At 36.1% G+C, this 24,689-nt stretch overlaps 2 protein-coding genes across 6 annotated transcripts; both read left to right on the top strand.

Moving 5' to 3' along the window:
- The first annotated feature begins 2,089 nt into the window (after positions 1-2,089).
- ddost (dolichyl-diphosphooligosaccharide--protein glycosyltransferase subunit (non-catalytic)) lies at positions 2,090-6,925 on the top strand. Its single transcript, XM_082145326.1, has 11 exons — positions 2,090-2,351; positions 2,583-2,693; positions 2,788-2,874; positions 2,965-3,068; positions 3,710-3,804; positions 3,886-3,979; positions 4,084-4,232; positions 5,171-5,318; positions 5,534-5,654; positions 6,134-6,240; positions 6,352-6,925. The coding sequence occupies exons 1-11, from the start codon at positions 2,117-2,119 to the stop codon at positions 6,499-6,501; spliced, it is 1,401 nt and encodes a 466-aa protein (XP_082001452.1). The 5' UTR covers positions 2,090-2,116; the 3' UTR covers positions 6,502-6,925.
- A 1,980-nt stretch (positions 6,926-8,905) lies between these two features.
- On the top strand, positions 8,906-24,629 carry plekhm2 (pleckstrin homology domain containing, family M (with RUN domain) member 2). Of its 5 annotated transcripts, none has more exons than XM_082145318.1 (21): positions 8,906-9,043; positions 9,978-10,084; positions 10,181-10,290; positions 12,316-12,415; positions 12,526-12,613; positions 12,943-13,117; positions 13,561-13,620; positions 14,595-14,865; positions 17,040-17,777; positions 17,902-17,971; positions 18,046-18,156; positions 19,043-19,133; positions 19,228-19,292; positions 19,369-19,457; positions 19,537-19,669; positions 20,358-20,548; positions 20,640-20,705; positions 21,635-21,794; positions 22,146-22,325; positions 22,561-22,677; positions 22,968-24,629. In XM_082145318.1, the coding sequence occupies exons 1-21, from the start codon at positions 8,984-8,986 to the stop codon at positions 23,103-23,105; spliced, it is 3,120 nt and encodes a 1,039-aa protein (XP_082001444.1). In that variant the 5' UTR covers positions 8,906-8,983; the 3' UTR covers positions 23,106-24,629. The 5 variants fall into 5 exon arrangements, with proteins under 5 accessions (XP_082001444.1, XP_082001446.1, XP_082001447.1 ...); XM_082145320.1 differs by having other exon boundaries at positions 18,133-18,156; XM_082145321.1 differs by lacking the exon at positions 18,046-18,156.
- The last annotated feature ends 60 nt before the right edge of the window (positions 24,630-24,689 follow it).

Here is a 24,689-nt window from a genome sequence, read left to right on the forward strand (position 1 = left end):
CCACAAGTTTAATTTTTCAACAAATCAGCTACCGAACTTTTATATGATTCATTTATTTTATGGTTTGTAGAGTTTACTCATTTTCCACTTGAGCATAGTACTGCTTGAACATTATCTTTTTTAAATGCATTGTGTTCTAGATAATGGACTACAAAAAAAGTATTGTTACTTCTTTAGATCAGTGAAATTAAGCTACTATTTTTTGAATATCACAGCTTTCATTGTCAGATTATATAAACTAGTATTAGTGATCAAGGTAATTTTGGTCCAATTCTGTTGGAGTTTATCGAACAGACAATTGGATATTGTATCACAATTAGATTACAATATAAATTAAGCCTTATTTATAGTGCAAAACATGGAAAAACTTGCAATTTAATGGTTTGTTAATAAACCTTTTAAACAAATATTTTGGTTGGTATTGAATAAATGTCTATACCATTGCCAGGAAAGCAAGGCTACTGGTTGTTTACCCTAATTTAATTTTCATGAAAATGGTTTATCAAATGCATTGAGACTTTGATGAGAGCTTTAAAAATCGAATCAGCTTCAAAACAACACTACTTGGACCACATTACAATGCAGGTATCAGAGGTATGGGTGCTTTGCTGTTTTAAAGTGTGGTTATTTTCAGTAAAAGGCTTCCAGTGGCAATGATTGCAGTTGTTTCATGTGTCATAGCTCATTGAGCTTTAGATATAACAACAGACAAACAATTAGGTAAAGGAACAGGAAAAACAAGTGTTGATTATTTGGCTTTTTTTAATTATTTTTTATATATACATTTATTTGTTTTGGAGCTATTTGTCCCACTTTTTACTCCAGGTAATATTTCTCAGGTTTTTATTTTCTGTATAGGAACATATTATCCCAGGGCTGAAGAAGGTGGGTGAAGTAGATTCAAATATAACTTGATTTAATAACATAAAGAAAACTCAGGTGGATATCATACCTTGATCATTTCTGCCATTATTGTCCAAAGATTACATTTATTGACACTATGGCCCGGTTAGACAAGGCCAGGATTAAGCCTTAGTTCAATTAGGGCATTAAGTACCTTTTATAAACGTGCCTTAAAAAAACATTACTGGTGTGCATCTTGAGACAAAACAATGGCACTGACATATTTTAAGATATGTCAGTGCAAGTTGCTTTCAGTAAAAACAGCTTAAACATGCATTTTAGTCTGGGACTCGCTTCAGCTTCGTCTGTGTGTGAAACCGGTGGCAAGCTGTGGTAAGCTGTTACATTAGAAATTGCAAGCAAAATGTAAAACTTTACACTTACTTTTATGTAAAAATTATGAAAAGTAATTTAATTAATGAAACGCCACACAAATGTAAAATGTAACATTCCGAAACATATATCAAATAAAAGCCAAAGCATATTAAAGGCTAATATATAAAAAGCATTTTTTTTTTTGCAATTAAAATATATTTATATATTTTAGTATAATGGATTAAATAACCAACAGATATATAATTACTAAATATAATATCTTCACATTCAGTTTTATTCATTTGAGTCATGCTGCCTTCACGTGCTATCGGAATTATTGTAAATACTAGTTTCCTAGTTAAAAAATTGGACATGGACAATTCAACTCGAGTCAAAATTTAAATGCGATGAGCTCGTATTCACAACTTCAGAAATGGGAAGTAGGACATTTTCGATAGCATGTGAAGTCAGCATTAATCTACCACACACCGACGCCTGACCACCGAAAAGCATTGTGTTGTACTGACCTCTGTTGGTCGTAAAATTTTTAAGAAAGATTCTTTGTACATAAACAACACAAAAATGCTATATTTTCTTCAAGTTTATCTATACGAATAATCAATTAACTCGCATTAATTTAAGGGCAAATTAGTTAAACAAGTTAAATTAAATTAAATTAACAAATATTATTTGTTTGGAAATAAACGTGTACAAATAGTTGTTTCAACTGCATGTACATTTTAACAAATTTCCTGCAAAAGATACATTATGTGCGGACCACGACAGATCTTTAGTCTCATTATAATATTAATGAGTCCATGAGGCAGCACGCGATTGGCTGCAGCTCTGGGTCAGAGTTCGTATCCGCGTTAGCGCTGACGTTGTCCAAAGGAGGAAAATGGCGATAGGTTGCTTGTCAATGAGGGACACCGCGACTCTTGCAACATTAACCTGCAAAAGACGGCGTGCTGCAATGATTCCCACATTGTCTGGCGGGTTCAGCAAAAGCACGTTGTTTGTTTTATCCGTGGCGTTAATGTTGCAGGTAGTTTTAGGAAACGGAAAGACTCTCGTTCTGGTGGACAATCCCAACATCAGAGACACTCATTCAATCTTCTTCCGCAGTTTAGCAGGTGAGCTACACATTATAGGATTTTATTTATTTATTTATTAACACTTCAAATGATCACATTAACACAAGAAAATAAGTTTAATATGTTCATTTATATGTGAAATCAGTTGAAGATGCATGTTAAGAATATGTGACTCTGATTGAGTAATTGCTCCAGCATGCCTGTACTGACACACAAAGGTATTGTACGTTTCTTAATTGTTTGAACCCGTAATTACATTGTTGTTCTCAGATCGTGGGTTTGACCTTTCCTTCAAGACTGCTGATGATCCTGGTCTCTCTCTGATAAAGTATGGCCAGTTCCTCTACGACCATCTCATCATTTTCTCTCCATCAGTGGAAGGTGAAGCCTGTTAAAGTTAACATGATTTTCATGTCGTGCTGCCATTTATATGCTTGAATAACCATCTAATGTTTACAAATTCCCAATGGAACAGATTTTGGGGGCAACATCAACGTAGAGACCATTACGGCCTTCATTGATGGTGGAGGAAATGTTCTTGTTGCTGCCAGCTCTGATATTGGTGAGTGCTGTATTGGTTTTACAAATTGTGTACACATATTGGCCTGTTGATCATGTCAATGTAATCTTTTTACCACTATGACTCTGGCAGGTGACCCTCTGAGAGAGCTAGGCAGTGAATGTGGGATTGAATTTGATGAGGAGAAAACCGCTGTCATTGACCACCATAACTATGATGTTTCTGACCCTGGCGAGGTAAGTAATGGAAGGAGGAAAAATAGAGCTTCAAACAATTTATATAAAATGAAATGTTCTACATGAACATGAAATAAATATTATTGTCCATGATTTTTCAGTACACTAAATTCAAGTGAGAAAAAGTTTTTGGAATTTCATAATGTAATTATTTGCATAGTCTCTGGAATGATTTTTTGCTTTATCTGATGTCACCTACTGTAGGCTGTTTGGCTTTAACCAATAGTAAGATGGCCATTAAATCACTGGTTTAGGCCAGGGATGCCCAACATTTTATTTCCAGCCGAATCACTTTGATTTAAAATAATTCCTTGAAGTACCCCATGCATTTTTAAGTTAATATTTCAATAATTTAACATGTTCTGTTCTCTGATATTGGTTAATGGTCACATGACATGCAGGTAAACAAATACAAATCATAATTTCCTTTTTTTTTGTAACTCCCGTTTTTTGTAATAAAGAAATATTAAATATGTGAAATACTTGAGGGAGAACTTGACCTTGGAATTAAAATGGGTTGCTATTTCGTGTTAAATTAATATAGCGATTATTTTACTCTCTTGACATTTACACCGCAGTTTCAAATCTTTGTTTTAAGCCTTATTATGTGTATTAAAGTTGAATTCTTTATTTTTGTACAGCACACACTGATTGTTGCAGATCCAGAGAATCTTCTTAAAGCCCCAACTATAGTTGGCAAGCCCACTGATAAACCAGTCCTGTTCAAAGGTGTTGGGTAAGTGGTCTCTTATTACCCTGTTACTTGCTTAATGTAAAAATGTAATTAATCCAATTACAAGTTACCTCTTTTCCTCAGCATGGTGGCTGACCCAGATAACTCTCTGGTGCTGGACATTCTGACAGGATCCTCTACCTCTTACTCCTATTTCCCTGATCGTCCCATCACACAGGTCAATATTTCAAAATGTGGTGCTTGAGAACAGCCAAAATCTTTTAATGTTACATTTTTGATAAAATCATTTGCACTCACCTCCGTTCCCTTTTTGCTTTCCAGTATCCTCATGCAGTTGGAAAGAACACCCTCCTGATTGCCGGTCTGCAGGCAAGAAACAATGCGCGTGTGGTTTTCAGCGGGTCTTTGCACTTCTTCAGTGATGCTTTCTTCAACTCCCCCGTGCAGAAGGCTGCCCCTGGGTCAAAGAGGTCTGTTATGCTATATATTCAGACATTAAAATACATTGTGACATTAGGTTGAAATCATATGTGACATTAGGTTGAAATCATATGTATTGCCAGTGTGGCCGACGCTGAAATAAAGTTGATTGGCCAAATGTGATATCACGCTATTTATTTTAAAGATAGTAAATAACACATGCATAACAATAAAAATATTTACTTTACATATTTACTAAATTAGAAGGAAGTAATTGTAAAATATATCATTCTGAAAAACAATACTTTGAACTTGACAAAAAAATACATCTCTAAAATAAACAGATTGAAACTTTATATAGAAACTTCTTGATTCTCTAATGCTATTATAGTATTTTTCACAAATAAAGAGATGGATAAAAATATGAATAAAAAGCAAACTGTAACCAGCAGTGCACTCAGTAATCTGATAAATCTGTGTAATAAACGGGTAGGGCTTATTTACATATAGTAAATATGACATGAATGATATAGCGGCCAACTGAATATAGCAGAGCATTGTTTGAAGGAAATATTTGAGTATGTCTGTATAGATGCGTATTTGCTGAATGTTGCTACACTGTATGAGAAAGTATTAGTGTTTGCATGTTTATTACTAATAACAGACAAGCAAATGCTGTAATACATTTTTCATATGCCATTCATTTTCCTAATTAAGACAGAAGTGTTAAAGAAAGACAGTAAACTAATGAAGACGGACAATCTGCCACTTTCGACACTTATTGGCCAAACAGAACAACTTAAAACTTAAAAAATGCCAAATATTGGCTGATATATTGGCCATGGCGATATATTGGTCAACCAATAATATCTATTATTTTATGCTTGATCAGTTGTGAAGTTAAGGCCTTCAGCTTAACTAACTGTGCCATGCTGAAAGTTCTCCATTTGTTTAGCATTTTTATAATGCATGATTTGCATATTCTTAGATATGAACAGACTGGAAACCAGGAGCTGGCTGAGTCCCTGTCCCGCTGGGTGTTTAAGGAGGCTGGTGTTCTGAGGGTTGGGGCGGTTACCCATCATCCAGTTGGAGAGAGCACACCCCCCGCTGCCTATACCATCACTGACCTTGTGGTGAGGCATAGCATATATTGTTTTTGTAGGTATTATAGTTCATTTGACAGATTTGGCACTGGAAGTGTGTTCTGATTGTGCAAATATTTTGCTTGCTAATTCTGAAGAATGTTTTGCTTAGAAATGGACAAACATTCACTTTTCTTTTAAAGAAACATAATATGCTCAACAAACAGCAATTTGATTTACTACTACGGTGTGCATTGTCTCTACAGGAGTACAGCATTGTGATTGAGATGCTGTCTGGTGGAAAGTGGGTGCCCTTTGATGGAGATGACATTCAGCTGGAATTTGTCAGAATTGATCCATTTGTCAGGACCTACCTCAAGAAAAATGGTATGTCATTATTATAAGTGCATGTACACCACTGTTCAAAAGTTTAGGGTCAGTAAGATACATTTTTTTTTAATACCTTTGTTCAGCAAGGATGCATTAAATTGAGCAAAAGTCACAGTAAAGACATTTGTTACAAAAGATTTCTATTTTAAATAAAAGATTTCAATAAAAACTCTCTATTCATCAGAGTCCTGAAAAAAAAAAAATCCACAAAAATGTTTTCAACAATGATAATGAGTGTTTCTTGAGCACCAAATCAGTGTATTAGAATGATTTCTGAAGGAATATGTGACACTGAAGACTGGAGTAATGATGCTGAATATTTCACAATATTACTGCTTTGTATTTTTGATCAAATAAATGCAGCTTTGGCTGAGGGTAAGAGACATCTTTCACAAACATCTTACTGACCCCAAAATTTGAAATGATAGTTTGTTAATAATGAATGGCATTAAAAAAATATATGACTGCTTGTTTAGGTGGAAAATACAGTGTACAGTTCAAGCTTCCAGATGTATATGGAGTTTTTCAGTTCAAAGTTGACTACAACAGACTTGGCTACACACACCTCTACTCCTCAACCCAAGTGAGATTCAATATTCATATATATTTCTATATATTTCAGGTTCTCAACATTTCCGCAGCGATTTATTCTCTCTTGATATTTACTGATTTTTTTGTGTGTGTTATTCCACAGGTTTCTGTCCGTCCACTGCAACACACCCAATATGAGCGCTTCATCCCCTCTGCCTTTCCATATTATGCCAGTGCCTTCTCTATGATGGCAGGACTCTTTGTCTTCAGTGTCGTCTTTCTGCATATGAGAGAAAAAGAGAAGTCTGATTAAAATGAGTACCAGTAATGAGGAGTACAATAAAATGATGGGGGAAAAAAAGATGATGTGCTCCAGACCTCTAGCAGTCATGAGATCTGATTTATGTTGGTATGGGCTCATTTTGGTGAGTTGGATGGTGTGCCATTACAAATTACATTACATTACGTTGTTCTTTGGAGTGGGGTTGGGTAATCTGACAAAATATGTTTTTGTTTTCTGGTTTGCAATTTGGTTATTTAAAGTGATTTTGGGGCACTCTTCTTTTATTTGTATAAAATGCAACTTGAATTGGTTTTTATTATACAATGTGCACTGATGTTTCAGCTCTTGCTATGAAAAGATTGTTTTGAAATCTACCATTTGTAAAAAGAGGAATGGATGCTCAAAATGTGGTTGAAACACCTGAAGGCAGTAAAGTTTTAACATTCCACCACTACCCTTTTTCTGCTCTGTTCATTTGCATCCCTTTTGAAAGTGCCTGATTCTATTCATGATGGTTTTTGGAGTTATAAATAGTTTTTACAGACTCATCTCTAAAATGTGGACTACACAGGCAAGTTTATTTTATTTGTGACCTTATTCCTTTAAATTCTTAAATACATGGGATAGTGATGAATGTGACAATAGAGTATACAAACACTGTATATACACATAGTATGCATAATCATTTTTTAAAATATTTTAATTGATACACTACTGTTCAAATTTTTTGGGGTTGAGAATTGTATTTGTTTTTGAAAGAAATCTATTGTGCTCAGAAAGGCTGCATTTATTTGATTAAGAATACAATTAAAAACAGTAATACTGTTAAAATATTACAATTTAAAATAACTTTTCTATTTCTAGAAACAATATTCTATTTTAAAATTTAATTTTATCCTGAGATGGCAGATCAGAATTTTTAGCAGCTTTTTCAGTGTCGCTTAATCCTTCAGAAATCTCTTATCAATGTTTTTATTGTAATACATTTAAGGATTTTATAATGGATTGAAAGTTTAAAAGAACAGCTTTTATTAGAAATATAAATCTTTTGTAATGCCATAAATGTTTGTTAAATAAAAGTATTAGGGTTTTTTATCTTCTTGAAACCAAACGTTTGAATAGTAGTGTACATCATTAACACCCTTGTTTGTATGATGTATGGTGATAATATCATCAGCATTTTGTACCTCAAACTCGCATTCACATCGGTTGTTTGCTAGAACAGTTCAATTTTGTGTTATCCGTATAATAAAAAAATATATTTATTTGCACGTTTATGTAAAGACAAGGATTGATATACAAATCTACATAATCCTTTCTTGTATAAAATATTCCTCATTTGTAAGTCGTGTTGGACAAAAGCGTCTGCTAAATAAATACATCTAAATGTAAGCAGTCTTCCTAGGATAGTCAGATTTTTTGGCGACAAACTGTTATATTTAATATAAATAGGTAATTTTAACTTTTAGCCAGACAAAATTATTATTTATTTTTGTATTGCGCTTCAGACAAACAAAGTCAATGTACAGTCAGAATTGCAATATATACAAATTGGAGAAAACAAAAACAAGCAAACAAACAAAAAGCCAGGGGGGGAGGCTAAATATTATATAAAAATATCAAAGGATTCACAAACCGAAATAGTTTTAATTGCTTTCTTATTGTGGGAATGAAAGATAGTTTTGATATATATTTGCATTTCTTTTTCAAGAACCAAAAACAACGGTTTGGTTTTATTGTACTTATATGTATATGGAATTTAGCAAAAATTAAATTTATAATGTAGTACTCTTTCCTTTTATTTGAGGGAATATTATTAAAACCAAATATAACATTTTCTAAACACAAAGAAAATGAGGGGTCAATGTTGTCAATTATAAATCTAGACAAATCTTTCCAAAATGTTCTTACATTAGCGCAATGCCAAAACAGATGAAACAAAGTTTCAGGCAATGTATTGCTAAAAGAACAGTTCAGATCAATATCCTTTTTAAATTTAACAAGAAAATTATTTACTGGGTAGTACCTGTGTCAGATCTTGAAACGTAGTTCCTTTATTTTATTTACCAATAAATATTTGTTTGGTAAAGTCCAGATGGCCTTCCATAACAAACCTTCAACCAGTCTATTCCAGTAAACAATACAGTTTGGCCTGGTGACAATGTCTTTTTGAAACAATGATTTTAGCCAGACAAAAATGTGAGATTACATGCTTGATGAATGACGTATAATTAAACCGACATATATTGTAGTCCTTACGTAGCGACTTGATAGAAACGTACGTTTTTAAAACAAATAGTTGTTACAAAATTCAAGTTTGAAATATGACCGCGTGTAATTTATGTTGTAGAACAAAAATCGAAAGTCTCTTCAAGTAATGAAAGCAACAGACCTTACGAAACGAAAACCGCAAGAACTACAATGAACGTCATCACTAAGCTCGTGGCCTGTGAGTGAACACAACACGAGTCGGGAGCGCGCGTCAGCTGACACCCGCAGAGCAGAGCCAGACATGGATCAACTCAAAGTCAAAGACAGGATCCTCGAAAACATCTCCTTTTCCGTCAAGAAGGTAAGAAACTCTATACATGCACCGAGGATATATATCGACCTTTTCTAGATTATAATTTGAAGGTTAGTTTGAGATTTTTGCTGTTTACGCTATCAAAATAGTTGGGCCTCCCTCCCCCTCCTGCTGTGTTTTGGTGAAGACAAACGCCTTGACATCTTAAGAATAACATCCAGTGTTTTCAATTCAAGGTTTAAGGAATACCAGGTTAGCCAGTCAACTGTCGCTGCACTAGATTGACTATTCTAGTTTATAGTGTGTATTTATAGCGTAGTTAATATCTGTTTATCAGTAAAATTACATGAATGGGATACAGTCATTTTAGGCTTCAGTCAAGTAAACTCTTCTTCACTGCATGTGCATCATAGACACATCAAAACTGTGACACTATGATGGCCCTGTTAAGAAGTCCTGTGATCAAATGAGGTCCTATTAATAGGACAAACATAGGTTGCTACTTATTTTATGGGTCCATCCCAGGTCATCCTGTCTTTTTGTTCTGTATAAACTTACTGAATCTTTGCTGTTTGCAACGTTAGAATGTTCTTTCTTTCTTTCTTTCTTTCTTGGTCTGTCTTTTGCACCTGTGATTCAGGATAGTAGTGACTTACACACCCTGCCGCCTTTTGACTTAGTCATTCAGATTTTAGCTCATCAGGTGCTTGGCATTAGTACGTTCTCATGGATTTATGATGGACTTACAAATCATAAAGCCCCACTTTCATCAGTGAATCACATAATGCGGTGAATTCGAAAGAAAAGTTTATATTTCTTTATATTTTATACATTTCTCATCTTAGGTTGTTCATCCAGAATGATAAGGATTGCTTGGAATGTCATGGCTGTGTGCGCTTCAGAAATTTACCAGACAGGACAAGCATTTTTCATTCATGTTCATGTGATCATTCTTTAACACTTTGTAACATTTGATCCGCAGTTACAGAGTTACTTTGCCGCCTGTGAGGATGAGACGCCAGCTATCAGAAATCACGACCGGGTTCTTCAGAGGTTGTGTGAACACCTGGATCACGCTCTACTTTATGGGTTAGACAGACTGCACCACAGCCTTTGAAAATTCAAATACTTTTTAAGTAGACATTTTGAAGCACACAGGTCTTCTCTTTTCTCTGTGTCTTGAAGGTTGCAGGACATCTCATCAGGTTACTGGGTCCTCGTATTACACTTCACGCGGCGAGAGGCCGTCAGACAGATTGACGAACTCCAGCACATAGCTACCAATCTTGGCAGAAGTAAGACCAAAACCTTTACCGACCGATTCTGTGATGCGCTTTATAATGGTTTATAATGGTACACTATTGTTCAAAAGTATGGGGTCAGTGAGATTTTTTTTTTACATTTTTTTTAGATATATTAAAGGGTTAGTTCACCCAATAATAAATAATATTATATTCACCCAATAATAAACTAATGCTGAGTCCCAATTCGCATACTATCCGTCCTAAATAGTATGCGAAACTAGAATTAGTACGTCCCAAATCGTAGTATGTTGAAATGAGTATTCCAAAGATACCCGGATGGTCTACTATTTCCGGTTAGAATTCGAAGTGCAGATCAATGCACACTCTAACGGCTAATATTGCCCACAACCCATTGCGTGCGGGAGGGAGGAGCTTTGCGGTGATGATGGTGATGTAAACATGGTAGTCGGATGCAGCAACGGAGATGCGCCCTCAGTTTTTAAGTGTAAGAATTCAAATGTTTAACCCTAATTAAAGTTATATTTTGTCGTCTCGTAATATTAATGGGTTTATGTTGTGCCAAAAAAGTACTGTGTTTATCTTGTAGGGTCCGATGAAGATACTGAGCGCCTCATTGCAGGCTACAAAACAATAAATAAAAAGGCTCTAGTACAGTGTCATGCAAGTGTCTTTTTTATGTATTTCTTTTGATGTTTCTGTCTGACTTATTTGTAGTAATACTGTGGCTGTACAAATGTTAACTTTATCAGTCCAACCAAAGAAACATGGTTACTACACTTTTACTATAGTAAAAGCATGGTTCATTTTCATCGGGGTATTTTTAAGTATTATACATAAATTATTATAAGAATAAAATACGTTAAACAATAGTTACACTATAAACTTTAAATATTTTAACTCAGAAAATAAGTAGCTTTCGTTACACACATTTGCACATGAACGTCAGAACCAGCCGCCTCACACACGACCTGCGTTTGGTTGATCTACGACGACGCCCTGCTTCACTCCTCAATTTGGTAAACACATTGCAAATGTATTGTGGAAAAAAAGATGGGAATAGTAAATAAAATTATATTGGATATATAAGAATGAATGAAATGTTAAATGTTTTGTTAACAGTCGCGGTGTGCGTAACTAGGCAACCACGTTCTCGTTTACGTTGCATGACGCCATCGAAGTATGTCCCAGAACGTGCATACTCTTTTGCTACACACTCAAAAGTATGTACTTTTTCATCACAAAAAAAGTACATACTTTTAGGTCGTAGTATAAGTAGGCGAATTGGGACTCAGCCTAAGTAATTACTCACCCTCATCTTGTTCCAACCCCGTAAGACTTTTGTTCATCTTTGGAACACAAATTAAGATATTTTTGATGAAATCTGAGAGCTGTCTCACTCCTCCATAGGCTTCTATGTAATTGAAACTTGCCATCCCAGAAAAGTTAGTAAAGACAATGTTTAAAATAGTCCAAGTGACTACAGTGGCTCAACCATAAGTTTATCAAGCAACGAGAATACTTTTTGTGCGCAAAAAACAACAAAAATAACGACTTTATTCAACTATTCATTTTTTTCTGTGTGGGCCTCTGACGTGAGTTCAAGTAGTGTAGCAGCGCAACGTCAGAACGTAGGCTCACTATTGGCCGACGCTGGTCATGTGTGTGATGCTGAACTCAGTCAGAGGCCCACACAGAAGAAAATGAATAGTTGAATAAAGTCGTTATTTTTGTTTGTTTTTTGCGCACAAAAAGTATTCTCGTCGCTTGGTAAACTTATGGTTGAGCCACTGTAGTCACTTGGACTATTTTAAACATTGTCTTTACTAACTTTCTGGGCCGGCAAGTTTCAATAACATGGAAGCCTATGGAGGAGTGAGCCAGCTCTCAGATTTAATCAAAAATATCTTAATTTGTGTTCCGAAGATGAACGAAAGTCTTACGGGGTTGGAACAACATGAGGGTGAGTAATTACTGACAGAATTTTCGGGTGAACTTACCCTTCAAGATGCCTTGTTTCATGTAGTTAACTATGACTGCTGTGTTGTTGTTCCACAGGTCGTGCCTGGCTCTACTTGGCACTCAGTGAAAGTTCTTTAGAAAGCTACCTCCGACTTTTTCAAGAGAATCAAGGACTGCTCCATAAATACTATTACAAGTGAGTGACTTGGAGATAATATGTATTATTGTTCTTCTGTGGTTTCAGATCATAAAAGTGCTTCCTTTAAGTGGTCATCTGATTTTTGTGGTATGTTTCCTCCTTTACAGAAATGCATTGGTATGCAGTCATGATCATCTCACTCTGTTTCTTACCCTTGTCTCTGGGCTGGAGTTCATCCGCTTTGACCTTGAACTGGTATTTCTCTTCATTCATTTTCCAGTCTAGAATTAGATTGGCTGTTCCACTGTATGTCCTAGACCTGAAGTGTCTGTCTTATAGTGCAACAACTGACTGCTCTTTACAAGCTGTTTCAAAATAGTATGAGAAATATGAGAGAGTGTATCATTTAGGTGCTCTGACAGGTCAGAAAGGTTTTTTTTTTGTCACCTTTTTATCAGTCCTTATTCCTTCAATAGTTATACTGCAGGTCTATTTAAAAATATATATTATTATATCATTGTATATATTATATATCATTGATATCTCCATGTCCGAATAATGGTTACTTTTTTAATTTGTGACAGGATGCGCCATACCTGGATGTTGCTCCTTACATGCCAGAGTACTACAAACCTCAGAATCTGTTGGATTTTGAGGAGAGGTTGCCAAGCTCTGATAGCCTGTCACTGCACTCTTTTACTTCCCTCACCTCCACAAACCTTGAGTGGGACGACAGCGCCATTGCCCCATCCAGTGAAGGTGAGCTGCTTGGATTCAATTCTCCATCTTTTTCTCCCACTGTGTTTTTTACTATTCCAACCTCTGTGTCTTATTTTCACACTTTTTTATATTGTCTTTCTCTTTCCTTCTTTCTTTTACAAAGTGGCATATTCCCATTGATATAATTCATTATTCTGCACCAGGATGACAGTTATCTTTAAGATTGTTTATATGAAAGATGAGGACAGTGTCAGTGAGTGCTCAATAATCTGTGACCATGATCTTCACACATTAATGCTTTCATTTAATTCAGTGACACATTTCACAGCTCATTATGTCACAGTGTCTCATTCAGTTTTTTTCAGTTCCTGTCATATGTTTAGTTTCACACACACTTTTGATATCATACAGTTTCTGTTCTTCTTTCATTCACTTCATCATTCTTTCCTGCCTATTGATGAGTCTTATTTTTCCTTTTTTAGATTATGATTTTGGTGACATCTTCCCTGTGTTGCAGTCATTGCCAAGTGCAGACTGGGAAGGTGGGACATGGTTATTTCCCCCTTCCCCAATCTAACGTTTGCAATCCCACACAATCCATCCTCCCAAAGCTACTAACCAGAATTGCGCATGTCTGTTTCACTCACTGCACGTTTGTTTCATGCGCAGAATCTGTTATATGCAATGTGCTTGTGAAGAGTTCATAGATGGGTTGCTGGTGCCTATGGTCTATATTAGACTAAACAGAACCCAACCCTTCGCTGATGCAGGGTTTTTTGGGATGGTACTAAAACATTCACAGTGCCTGATGCAGCTGAAACTCGCTGTCTGGTGATGGATTGGGTTTTCTGCCATTGCACCTGCAGCAGTGTGGCAGCTGGTTTGCATGTTTTCTGCTTGGGTTTTAACCAACTGCTTCCAATCCTAAATTCTATGGCAAATATAAGTCATAACTTAATGATTATGAAATGCTGACTGTAATAGCCAAATAGCAGTCTTTTTAAATGCAGAACAAGTCTTTGCTTGCATGATATTAAATTATTTGTTAGTATGTAAAAGTTTAATATACTTATAATTTTTTGTTTAATTCATTGTATTTAATGCAGACACAACACTAAAGTAAACAATTTTAACATCAAAATTATATATATAATTTTTATAAAATATAAAATATAAAATAAACAGTTAGAATAGTCATTGCAAGAGCTTCAGCACACGTCTGTCTTCAGTACTGCAATATATTTAGGCCTATGTATACAGCAAATATCAGCAAATTAACAGCAAAAAAAGTGATTTAATAATTTGCACTATTTGTGATTATTTTCCCATAATTTTTAGATAAATAAAAGGATGAAATGGAAGTAGCTGGAAAGCTAAGTTTTTCAAAACAACTTACATTTGTTGGATTTCTCTGTGCTTTCGTCATGATTCAGTAGCTGTTTATCCTGCCTGCTAATACCTGCATACTAATACCTGCATGTCTAAGATGGTTTCGCTTCATGTTGTTTTCTGACAGAGGGAGACTTGACGGATCCAGTCAGTGGGCCCCGTTCCTCAGGATCCGACCCTCAGACTGTTGTCAGTGACTGTGTGGTGATCAGGGCCTCTGCACGCACCATCAGGACCACGTCTCTGTCGCGAAGCCCTACATTTCGGCACAATCCCTTCAAAGAGGGCTCAGACACTAACACTTCCGCTGATGTCACCCCGGTGCACATGTCTAGCCGTCATGCTTCCACAACAGGAGAAGATTCTGAGATCACCAGCACTGAGCTGGAAGTCATTAGGTGTGTCTTGAGCATTAGAGCTAATGGTGTAGCATTACAGTAGTGGCAATTACACATTATTCATTGAAAGGGTGAAGTGTGTCACTAAAACAGTAAACCATTTATAGGCTAACTTCCCAAAGACTGTAAACACATTTAGAAAAAAAAACTATTGCGAGCAGTTTGAGAAGTCAAGTAAGTCTGTAATGCTCGGATCTGTTAGATAGGGGTCGGCGATATGACCAATAACTTGTATCACAATATGACAATATGAATACGTTTATTTCATGATAACGATATAGTTATTTTTGCTTTAAATAAGGTTTTTGATATAAAAATTTAATTTAAAGGTGACATATTATGCCCCCTTTCACAATATGTATTATAAATCTATGGTGTCCCCAGTGTCTGTGAAATTTCAGCTCAAAAACCCCCCCAGATCATTTATTATAGTTTCCCCTTTTTGGGTGTGACCAACATCGCAACATTTTTGTGTGTGTCCCTTTAAATGCAAATGAGCTGCTGCTCCCCGCCTCCGTTCAGAAGACGGCCGATCTTTTACACGAGCAATAACAAACGCGAATTTCAGTCAAATCTCATAAATAACCCTTAGTGGAATGCAGCCTTACAGAGAGACTCAGGAAGAGGTTCAACTTTTAGACTGCACCTGGACGTTTCTGAATGGTTAGTGGATACATGGATGTAGTTGTTGTGGAGTTACATTGATTAATCTAATCGACTTTAATGTACTGTCATGTTTAGCTTTTACACAAGTTGACAGTTCCCTGAGGTCTTTATAAGACAGCTGTGACGTTTTTTGGTCAAATAGTGTTCAGTGCTCGTCTGTGCAGCAACGACAGAACAGTTTGCATGCTTTGCTCCAACTTTTAACATTGCGTTAGAACTGGTTACACTGTTGTAAACCAAATGGCGGTGCCGTGGGTGGAAACGAGCAGATTAAGGGGCGGTAATATTATATTAATATCCCCTTCCTACCTCAGAAGGGGAGCGAAATCAGATCGGCTTAATTTTTGACATGCTTGCAGAGAAAGGCTTACCAAAACAAAGTTACTGGGTTGTCACTTTATAAAGTGTTTAAATGTTATAAATCTCATCACCAATTTAACATTCTCATAAAAAAATTATTCTAGCCTAACTAACATAAGCAAACAAACTCAAGCTCACTGAAGACAAGTAAACTGCCAGTGATAAAATAGGAACAAAGAAAATAATTAAAAGCAATAGGACAAAAAACTACAATAGAACAAAGACACTAATGAAATAGACCTACCTGAAAAACTTTAAGCACTAGAAATAAAGAACTACAATAGAACAAAGCAGGTTTATTAGGCTGCTGTCACTTTAAGAGTGAATGCACTGATCTAATATACTGATACACATGCGCTTCCTTTCTCAACCATTTACATAAACAGTTTAAAACAAACTCTGTTTTTGAGGATACTTGCAAAGGTGGGCATTTTGACATATAAGTGTTTGTATTTGATTGTTCAAGCGCAGTAAGGCGCTAAAAATAACTCTTGGCTCTAAGTTCATAACTCGCGCTCTGTATGAGCACCGGCTTTATGTGCGCGAGTTTCAGGTGTGTGCACTCAGAAACAGTCTTTTGCTGCTTATTGCGCTTGAACAGTTTAAAATCACTTGTTTTTAAACCACAAGACTTAAATACGCATTCATATGATACGTTTTCAAGACGGCACAGAACGACAACGTCACGTGAGCATAACCGAGATCGAGACGATAGTCCAAAATCTCTATCGGTTGAGAGATTTCAATTGGTTAATCGTGTCTACCGGTATATCGCCCACCCTTACTGTTAGCATTACAATTGATATTGATGACAGTTGCTCGGCTAGCACTATTTATGGTTTAAGGACCCTCCAAAATAGCTGGCAAAACATCTTTAATTTAATGAAATATTTAAAATGTTGCTTGCAAAACAATTATTTAATCTGAATAAATGGATACTTTAGAATGGATGTCAATTGAAAATGATTTTTGCAATATTTGGTACCACTAATGCCACAGAAGTGACACACTTCACCTTTAAACTCCACTTACATATAGTGTTCTTGTTTCTTATTTTACAATGACACTATGCTAAATAGGTTTAACATTAGGTAGAGGAATGGATGATTTCCCTGTTTTGTTTTCATAAATATATCTTTGTGCGACAGAATGGCAAGGCGCAGAAGGCCTGGTAAGAAACGACGGGCAAGAGGGTCGACAGACTCTGTGAGCAGTGAGCAGAATGTCATCTCTCCTGACACTGAGGAATCCCTTCAGATTGTGGTTGAGAGAGACATGATAGTAGACAAGCTTAACGTGGACAGTCGGGGTCCTCTGGAGGGGCCAGACGGTCCTGGGGCCGAGTGCATGATGAATGGGAGACAAGGAGACAATGAAGACCTGGAGGCAGGACTGAGGCTCCCTGAAATGACGGACACTTCTATGGACAGTGTGGGCCAACCCCTCCGTGACGTCATGGACAGGCTGAACGGTTCTCTGGATGGAGAGAGCTGGCAACCACGTGAAGGTGAGGAGGGAATATGCACTAGTCACAATGAACCCCCCCATCAGCAGCCCTTTCGAGAGGACTCGGGCGGTGAACCTCCGGACCCAAGCCGTTGCTTCCTGCAGGCCCCCCTGCCACCTGCAGACTTCTACTGCTTTACCTCCCAGAGTCCAGACCCTGCTCCCTCGTGTGGTGGGCACAATGACTCTGCAGGGAATGGCGTGTCGCAGGATGTTCCTGTTAGCGATGAAGATGAGGGAGAAGCAGAGACAACAGGCGCAGGGCAGGATCCCTCCATCCCAATAGAGACGTCAGCTCAGGAGAAACAGAGTGAAGCAGAAGAAGAGCAGGAGGAGGATAAAGACTGTTCAATACAGAGCTCCCATGCTGCAGAGTTCAAGTGAGATTGTAAACTGTGGTTATCTTTTATCCAGTGAGATTTTAGGCTTAGAAATAGCTCTAATAATGACACCATTTGTGATTTATTATGAGGTTAAGTTATTTGTTTTTGTTTGTTTGTACAGGGTGGATAATAATCACCTGCTGCTGCTCATGATTCATGTTTTCAGGGAGAATGAAGAACAGCTCTTTAAGGTAAAACTATATTCGATTTAATTAATATCACTAAATGGATACCTATGTATTTACAATTTTACATTGTTTCCAAGCTGCAGCTTACTAGTTCAAGAATTCTTGGCCACATCTCCTCATTTTTCCAATTTTCTAAAACATTCTATGACATTTGTGACCCCCAGAATCAGATGGAAAAATCCAAAAAGGTATATACACATATATATATATACCCTGCCATTTAAAAGTTTGTGTCAGTAAGAGTTTTTGAAAGAAGTCTCCTATGCTCACCAAGGCTGCATTTATTTGAGCAAAAAACAGTAATGTGAAACAATATTACAATTTAAGAGAACCCGTTTTCTGTTTTAATGTATTTTAAAATGTAATTTATTCCTGTGATGATAAAGCTGAATTTTCAGCATCATTACTCCAATCTTCAGTGACACATGATCCTTCATAAACAATAATAATTTGTGGATATATATAGTATTGCTCAAGAAGCATTTCTTATTATTATCAATGTTAAAATGGTTGTGCTGCTTAATATTTTTGTGGAAACATGATACATTTTTTCAGGATTTTTTGATGAATAGTATAAATAGTCAATAAATGTCTTTACTGTCACATTTCATCAATTTAATGTACCCTTTTTGGAAAAAAGTAATTTATTTACAACTTTTGAACGAGTGTACATGCACAATGGTTAATGGAAAAATGTGGGTATGACATAAACATACAATCATGAATCATGCATATCCAAAGTAATACACATACTCAACTAAGTATGAGTAAGTATGCTGCTTGAAACATCACATTTGTAGTACTAGTGATATTAAAATGTGTGCATATTTTGAAACAGTTTGTGGTGAATGGTTTTGTGTCTGTGTAGTAAGAAATGTATATAGGCTAGTCCTGAAATAAGAGACTCTTGAAATGAATGAATGAATGAATGAATGAATGAATGAAATCTGGGAAATAATACAAGTAAACAAGGCCCTATTACATGAATGTGTAATATGAAGAACACAGACATTCTGATGAAATGTTAAACGGTGCTATCCTATTGATTCTTTTGCATTTGTACATTTATTTCAGATGGTGAGAATGAGCACAGGCCACATGGAAGGAGATTTGCAGCCTCTGTATCTGCTGTTGACAGACTGCTACATTTACCTCTTGCGTAAAGGTCAGCAAATTTTCATTGGAAGAGCAGGACATTGTTAGGGACGTCTGCAAAAGTACTTGTTTGCATTTGTTGTTGTGTCCCATTGATTTTTCAGGGGCAGCAGAGAAGCCTTATAGTGTTGAGGAAGCAGTGTCTTATAATGAGCTTGACTACATCTCTGTGAGTAAACAATCTGAAGCCTAAATGATCAGTTTGACATGCTGCAGAGAGATTAGAGCCCTTGCTTGTGCCATAGGTGGGATTTCACCAGCAGACCATCACTCTGGTGTGCACTAACAGAAGACGGCAGTTCCTGCTGGACACAGCCGACTCATCTTTGACTGTGTGAGTTTTTTAAATTGAAGCATACATGTGAGATTAATTAGTATGCATGTCTTTGAAGAGGATCTCTTTTTGTTCTCAGCTGGTTTCTGACCGTGCTAAAGGCAGCCATGGAAAACGGCTGTAGGGATCCTCCCTACCCCTCTGTTCTCACTGACGCCACCATGGAGAAACTTGCTCTTTCTAAGTTTGTATGCCAAGAGACACACTGTGAGGTAAATAGAGAAGATCTATCATCCTGAATAATGCATGAGACACTGGCAGACTGTGGCTCACTTTGCTGACTCTTCCTATAACAATTAAAGCATTTATAATGATCATACAGTTTAGGTTCTCAACTAGGGGGCCTTAAAATTACTTAAAATTAATATATTATTATTATGAATAGAACTGATATTATTAATTTTATTTGCATTTAAATAATCTAATGTGATTGTAATGCTAAAAAAACATTAAACCATGAATGAAGTAATGCATTTTTTTTTATCCCTCTTCAATAATGATAGTTTCTGTTTGTTTCCCAGTTCCTGTTTATAAATAAAAAATCACAAATAGCATAATTATATGCTTTGTCATGATTATAGCAGTTTTTTTGGACTGATGATTTTTAAGGAAGGCCATTTGAGCTTGAATCATAATCATAATTATTATTATTTATTATTACACAATATATTTATACTTTAATGCATGAATTATTACATTTCAAAGAGAAAAAAATTATAATTTAGCATCTCACACTTTTTTTTCAATTTAAAAATAATGTTATAGAGCCTTGTAAAAACACAACATAATTTCTGTTCAAATTACCTGTTTTTGAAAGATATTTCAAAAGTAGTTAGCACAACAAATAGTTAAATAAATGCACATGCTAGGACTGATGTTGTGCTAACTCTGTTTGTGTAGTTGTCGGAGATGAGCATCCGGCTGTATTCTCTGGTTCACTGGGAGGATCCCATGGATGTGACTGTGGCTTCTCCTACATCTCCGTCCATATCCAGAGAATCCAGCAGCACTAAGGAGGGGCCACTGTTGTACCGGGCTGGGAACTCTTATTTGGGAAAGGAAGTGTGGAAAAGCTGTTACTTGGTTCTCAGGTACAAAAGGGTTTGGTGCTTTAAACTATTTGACAGTGTTTCAGCAAGCCGTTCATGTGTACTGAATCTTAATCTACTGTTCACCTGGCAGCAAAGGCATCCTGTATCAGTATGCAGAGAGAACAGATGTTACACCTTTGATGTCTGTGACCATGGGGTAAGCCTCCGCTGTAGTTCCAGCAGTGCTGGGTAGATTACTTACAAATCGAGGTCGGTTACTGACAGAGAAAGAAGATAAACTCCATTCTTCATTTTCAACAACATTAAGTGCATTAAATATTACATTATTTATTTTAATTTTAGGTTTTATGATTTAGCTTTTTTATTAATTTAAAAATAAAATAACTTTTATTTATTATTATTATTATTTACTTCATTTTATATTGACCTCACTTATTACCTTAAAATCTCAGGGGGTACTTCAAGTAAACAAGTAAACCGCTGACAAAAAAGTTGGGAGATCCCTGCATTGCATGCAAATATGAAATGATGTGAATTTGTACATTTTAATGTTTTGGAAAGACAAAAGCCTTCCAATGACAGTCATAAATTGTTAAATGACTCACTGAGTGATAATTAAAATAATCATTAATGTGTTTGTCAGGAGCTGATAAGATATGCAATGTTGAGTAAACACTTAAAGGTGAATTGATTTCTGTAAATCCAGTGATCAAAAGCTGTGTGTGTCTCAGTTTTCAGTGATAGGCTCATGACTAGTGGCTGGTCTGTGTGAGCATTTCCACAAACATGGAACACCTTCTGAATGTATATAAGCAGTATTCTTTTTTAGAAAGGAAAATGTAAAAGTTAAAAAAGAAGTAGGGAGAATCAACGAATTATAAATAAATACTGCCAGCGTAATCAATAAGTAACTGTAGTCTGATTACAAGTATTTTTAAATGTAATATCATTTAATTACATTTATTTAATTTTTGGAATCTGATTGATTACTTAATCCAGATTACATGTAATCAATTACTAGTGCTGTGTTCCAGTTCATAGATTTCACTCTTGGCAACTTAACATAAATATCAATGTGAAAGAAAAAAATATCAATATGAAATATGCCCACTGTTTCTGCTGTAGGGGAGGGCACTGTGGAGGTTGCAGGCGTTCAAACAGCACAGAGAAGCCTCATGCATTTCAGGTGATTCTGACGGATCATCCTCCATTAGAGCTCAGTGCAGAAAACGAATTGGAAATGGCCGACTGGATGCAGCTTCTCTGCCAGTCTGTCTCTAAAGGGGTGAGCGACACATATTAACCTTTTTTTTTCTGGATGCATTTTCCCTGAAGTTCTTGATTTCTGTTTTTCAAAGCATTCTGGAGATCATTCAAGCATTCAAGATCTCTTTTGCATTTTTTTGGGAAGTGTGACTAAATGCAACCGTTTGAGACTTCTTTCCATTCATGCATTTGCATTGAAATGCTTTCAGATTCGCCACATGACAATGTGTTATTGTTCCTCAACAGTTCCAGGCATGCCAACATTTGCATTTTAGTTGATGTTGTAGATGTTTTCTTAGTCCAGCCTGACAGAATTAACCAGAATTCCCCAGATGTTGACCAATACATTTTGTATATTTTTGTTTCTCAGATTATTCCACAAGGAGTAGCTCCTGCACCCTGTATCCCATGTTGCCTTGTGCTCACAGACAGGAAGTTGCTCACGTGTCACCAGGATTGCCAGACCAGTTTTTTCCGTTCTCTAGGAGGAGCAGATCTGAACGATGTCACAGCTGTTTGCCTGGAGGATGATAAAGAATACTGTGTCATTGTAAGTCTTTGTGCAGATTGTAGTGCGTAAGATGTCTCTGTGAACAGATGTTTGCTGTTTGTAGTTTCACATCTACAAATAGGGTGTTCTTTAGATTTTTTTTCTTTTTTTTTCGTTGTACTGTTTGAGGAAATGTGTCCTTGTCATTATGAATCACATTAGTTTATGAATGCGAAAGCTTGTAACTGTCTTTTTTTAAACTTGTGCACTCCTCACCCTTTGTTTCTCTCTGCAGGAATTTGCAGAAGACCGTGCTCACTTTCTCCCTCCATGGGTTTTGTATTTTAGCGGATGTGAGGAGCGAGATCGGCTACTAGCAGAATTGAGCCAAGCTTGGACTGCTGTTTACCAGGTGAAGAAACCACAAACATATTTACAAAGGTTTTTGTTACAAAAGATTTCTATTTCAAATAAATCCTGAAATATTAAGCAGCGCAACTGTTTTCAACATTGATGATAATAAGAAAGGTTACATTTAGAACATCAAATCCGCTTAGAATGATTTCTGAAGGATCATGTGACACTGAAGACTGGAGTAAAAATTCCTCTTTGAATAAATTACATTTTAAATATACACATTTTATTTTTCTTTAATTATTTATTTCATTAATTAACAGCTTGCATTTCTACACGTTTGTGCAGGTGACTCTGCCTCGTAAGCCGGTGTTAGACCCATCGGTGCAGAAGAGGTGCAGGGAGGCACTGGAGCTGATGAAGAGTGCCTGGCAGAGGAGTGACAGCCTTCACAGAGGTCGATCAGAGAGAGAACCATGGTGCTGACGACCTCTACATCACTACAGTGAGCCCCAGGATTGGATAGGACAACATTGGGAAGTCAGCTCACCAGCAAACCTACTGTTTACGTAGGTACAAGCAGACTCGGTGAGCTCTCCAGACCAAAGACAATATTGAACAAAGTGGGCTCATATAATATCAAACTACCGATAATAAAGCCTGACCTCGTTTACACTTGCCTTGCACAGATATTTAAGGAGTTAAGGCTTTTACAAGTGGAAGTCTGCTACAGGAAATCAAAAAGACACTCTGAGATCTAGTAGTTCTCTACCATTACATGCTTTTGGACTATAAAGAGTGTAAATGCATAGTCAAAGTTGTTTTTTGTTTTTTTTAATACACCTTTCTTCCTTGTATAAAGTCTATGGACAGACACTGTTCATGCCTGTACTGTATAAAGAGGTACAAACTGCTTTGTGAGCACTTGCGAAAGAGAATTTTAGTAATGTTTACACCATTGATAATATTTGGCTGCTTTAAAATAACCATTTGAAAGTATAACGGTTTGCATGGCAGCTTGGCACAGACACTCAAAACAGAGAGAAAGAAATAGGGGAAATTGGTCTGGATTTCATTTAGATATCTAATATCAATCAGTACTGCTAACACTGGTGAGGTACCAGCATGTCAACGCCGTTATTATGGACTGAAGTAATTTGTTAGAATCAGGAGGTATTGAGATACTGTATTAGGGATCATACAATTCTAATATGTCATTTTAAGTATAAGGCTCTTGCAACTAAAGTGACAATGTTTAGAAGTGAAGGAATCAATTACAGCAGAGTTGCACAAAGTTCAGAATTACACGTTTGTTGGTGTTCTGTTTGTACTTTTGTTGAAAGATAGGTTTGAAAGGTTTTTTCTTCTTTTTTTATCATGCCATTAAACGGATTTACGATCATACATAAGCATTCACAGCACAACTTTATCGGGTTTGAGAAAAATTTATTTATTTTTTATTTTCGTTCGCAATTGAATACAGTCAATCAGGCATTTGGTAAAGTCACACTCTTCGAAAGGTGTTGTCAGGTTTATCAAAGCCATTCCCAGTTCCGTACATTAAATATAATATACCATTTTCAGTGACGCACTGTAAAGTTGTTTTAAGAATGTAGAGTGGTTTTAAAGAAAGCAAACTTGAGTATGTGGATCTTTGTCTGACTGTGATGAATGGAATCAGAAGCAGAATCTCAGGTATGTGGAAGTTTGTTCCAGTCAACAGTGATTTTAACTAATACATTGCTGGACAATGATGGAATACAGTTGTTCATTAACAATTGAAATGTGGTTTTATGTTTTTTTGTTTTTTTTTATATTTTTTTTTAACTTTCAGTTCTTTTTTTTATTTTTTGATGGGAGTGACCAACAGTAGTCAATTATGTTGTTCTAACACTCTGTCTCAAATACACTAAATGCTGCATGTACATTTTGGAAGATGTCATTAATATGATAACAAATATAAATAAAAATGACTTTTTTAAATGAGAAAAGGTATGAATAACATCTGCATTTGTTGTGACATTGATTTTTTTGAAAGGGGTGAAAATTAGAATAATTCCTAAAATAAGA

The sequence above is a fragment of the Leuciscus leuciscus genome (assembly GCF_965113295.1).
Source record: "Leuciscus leuciscus genome assembly, chromosome: 18".
Classification (NCBI taxonomy): domain Eukaryota; kingdom Metazoa; phylum Chordata; class Actinopteri; order Cypriniformes; family Leuciscidae; genus Leuciscus; species Leuciscus leuciscus.

Excerpts from the sequence above, each read along its gene's own strand:
- ddost (XM_082145326.1), top strand. The coding sequence starts at position 2,117 with ATGGCGATAGGTTGCTTGTCAATGAGGGACACCGCGACTCTTGCAACA. Across the intron at positions 2,352-2,582 it reads CTTCTTCCGCAGTTTAGCAG|ATCGTGGGTTTGACCTTTCC; the intron begins GTGAGCTACACA and ends TGTTGTTCTCAG. Across the intron at positions 4,233-5,170 it reads GCTGCCCCTGGGTCAAAGAG|ATATGAACAGACTGGAAACC; the intron begins GTCTGTTATGCT and ends GCATATTCTTAG.
- plekhm2 (XM_082145318.1), top strand. The coding sequence starts at position 8,984 with ATGGATCAACTCAAAGTCAAAGACAGGATCCTCGAAAACATCTCCTTT. Across the intron at positions 13,118-13,560 it reads CATTGCCCCATCCAGTGAAG|ATTATGATTTTGGTGACATC; the intron begins GTGAGCTGCTTG and ends TTCCTTTTTTAG. Across the intron at positions 14,866-17,039 it reads ACTGAGCTGGAAGTCATTAG|AATGGCAAGGCGCAGAAGGC; the intron begins GTGTGTCTTGAG and ends TTTGTGCGACAG.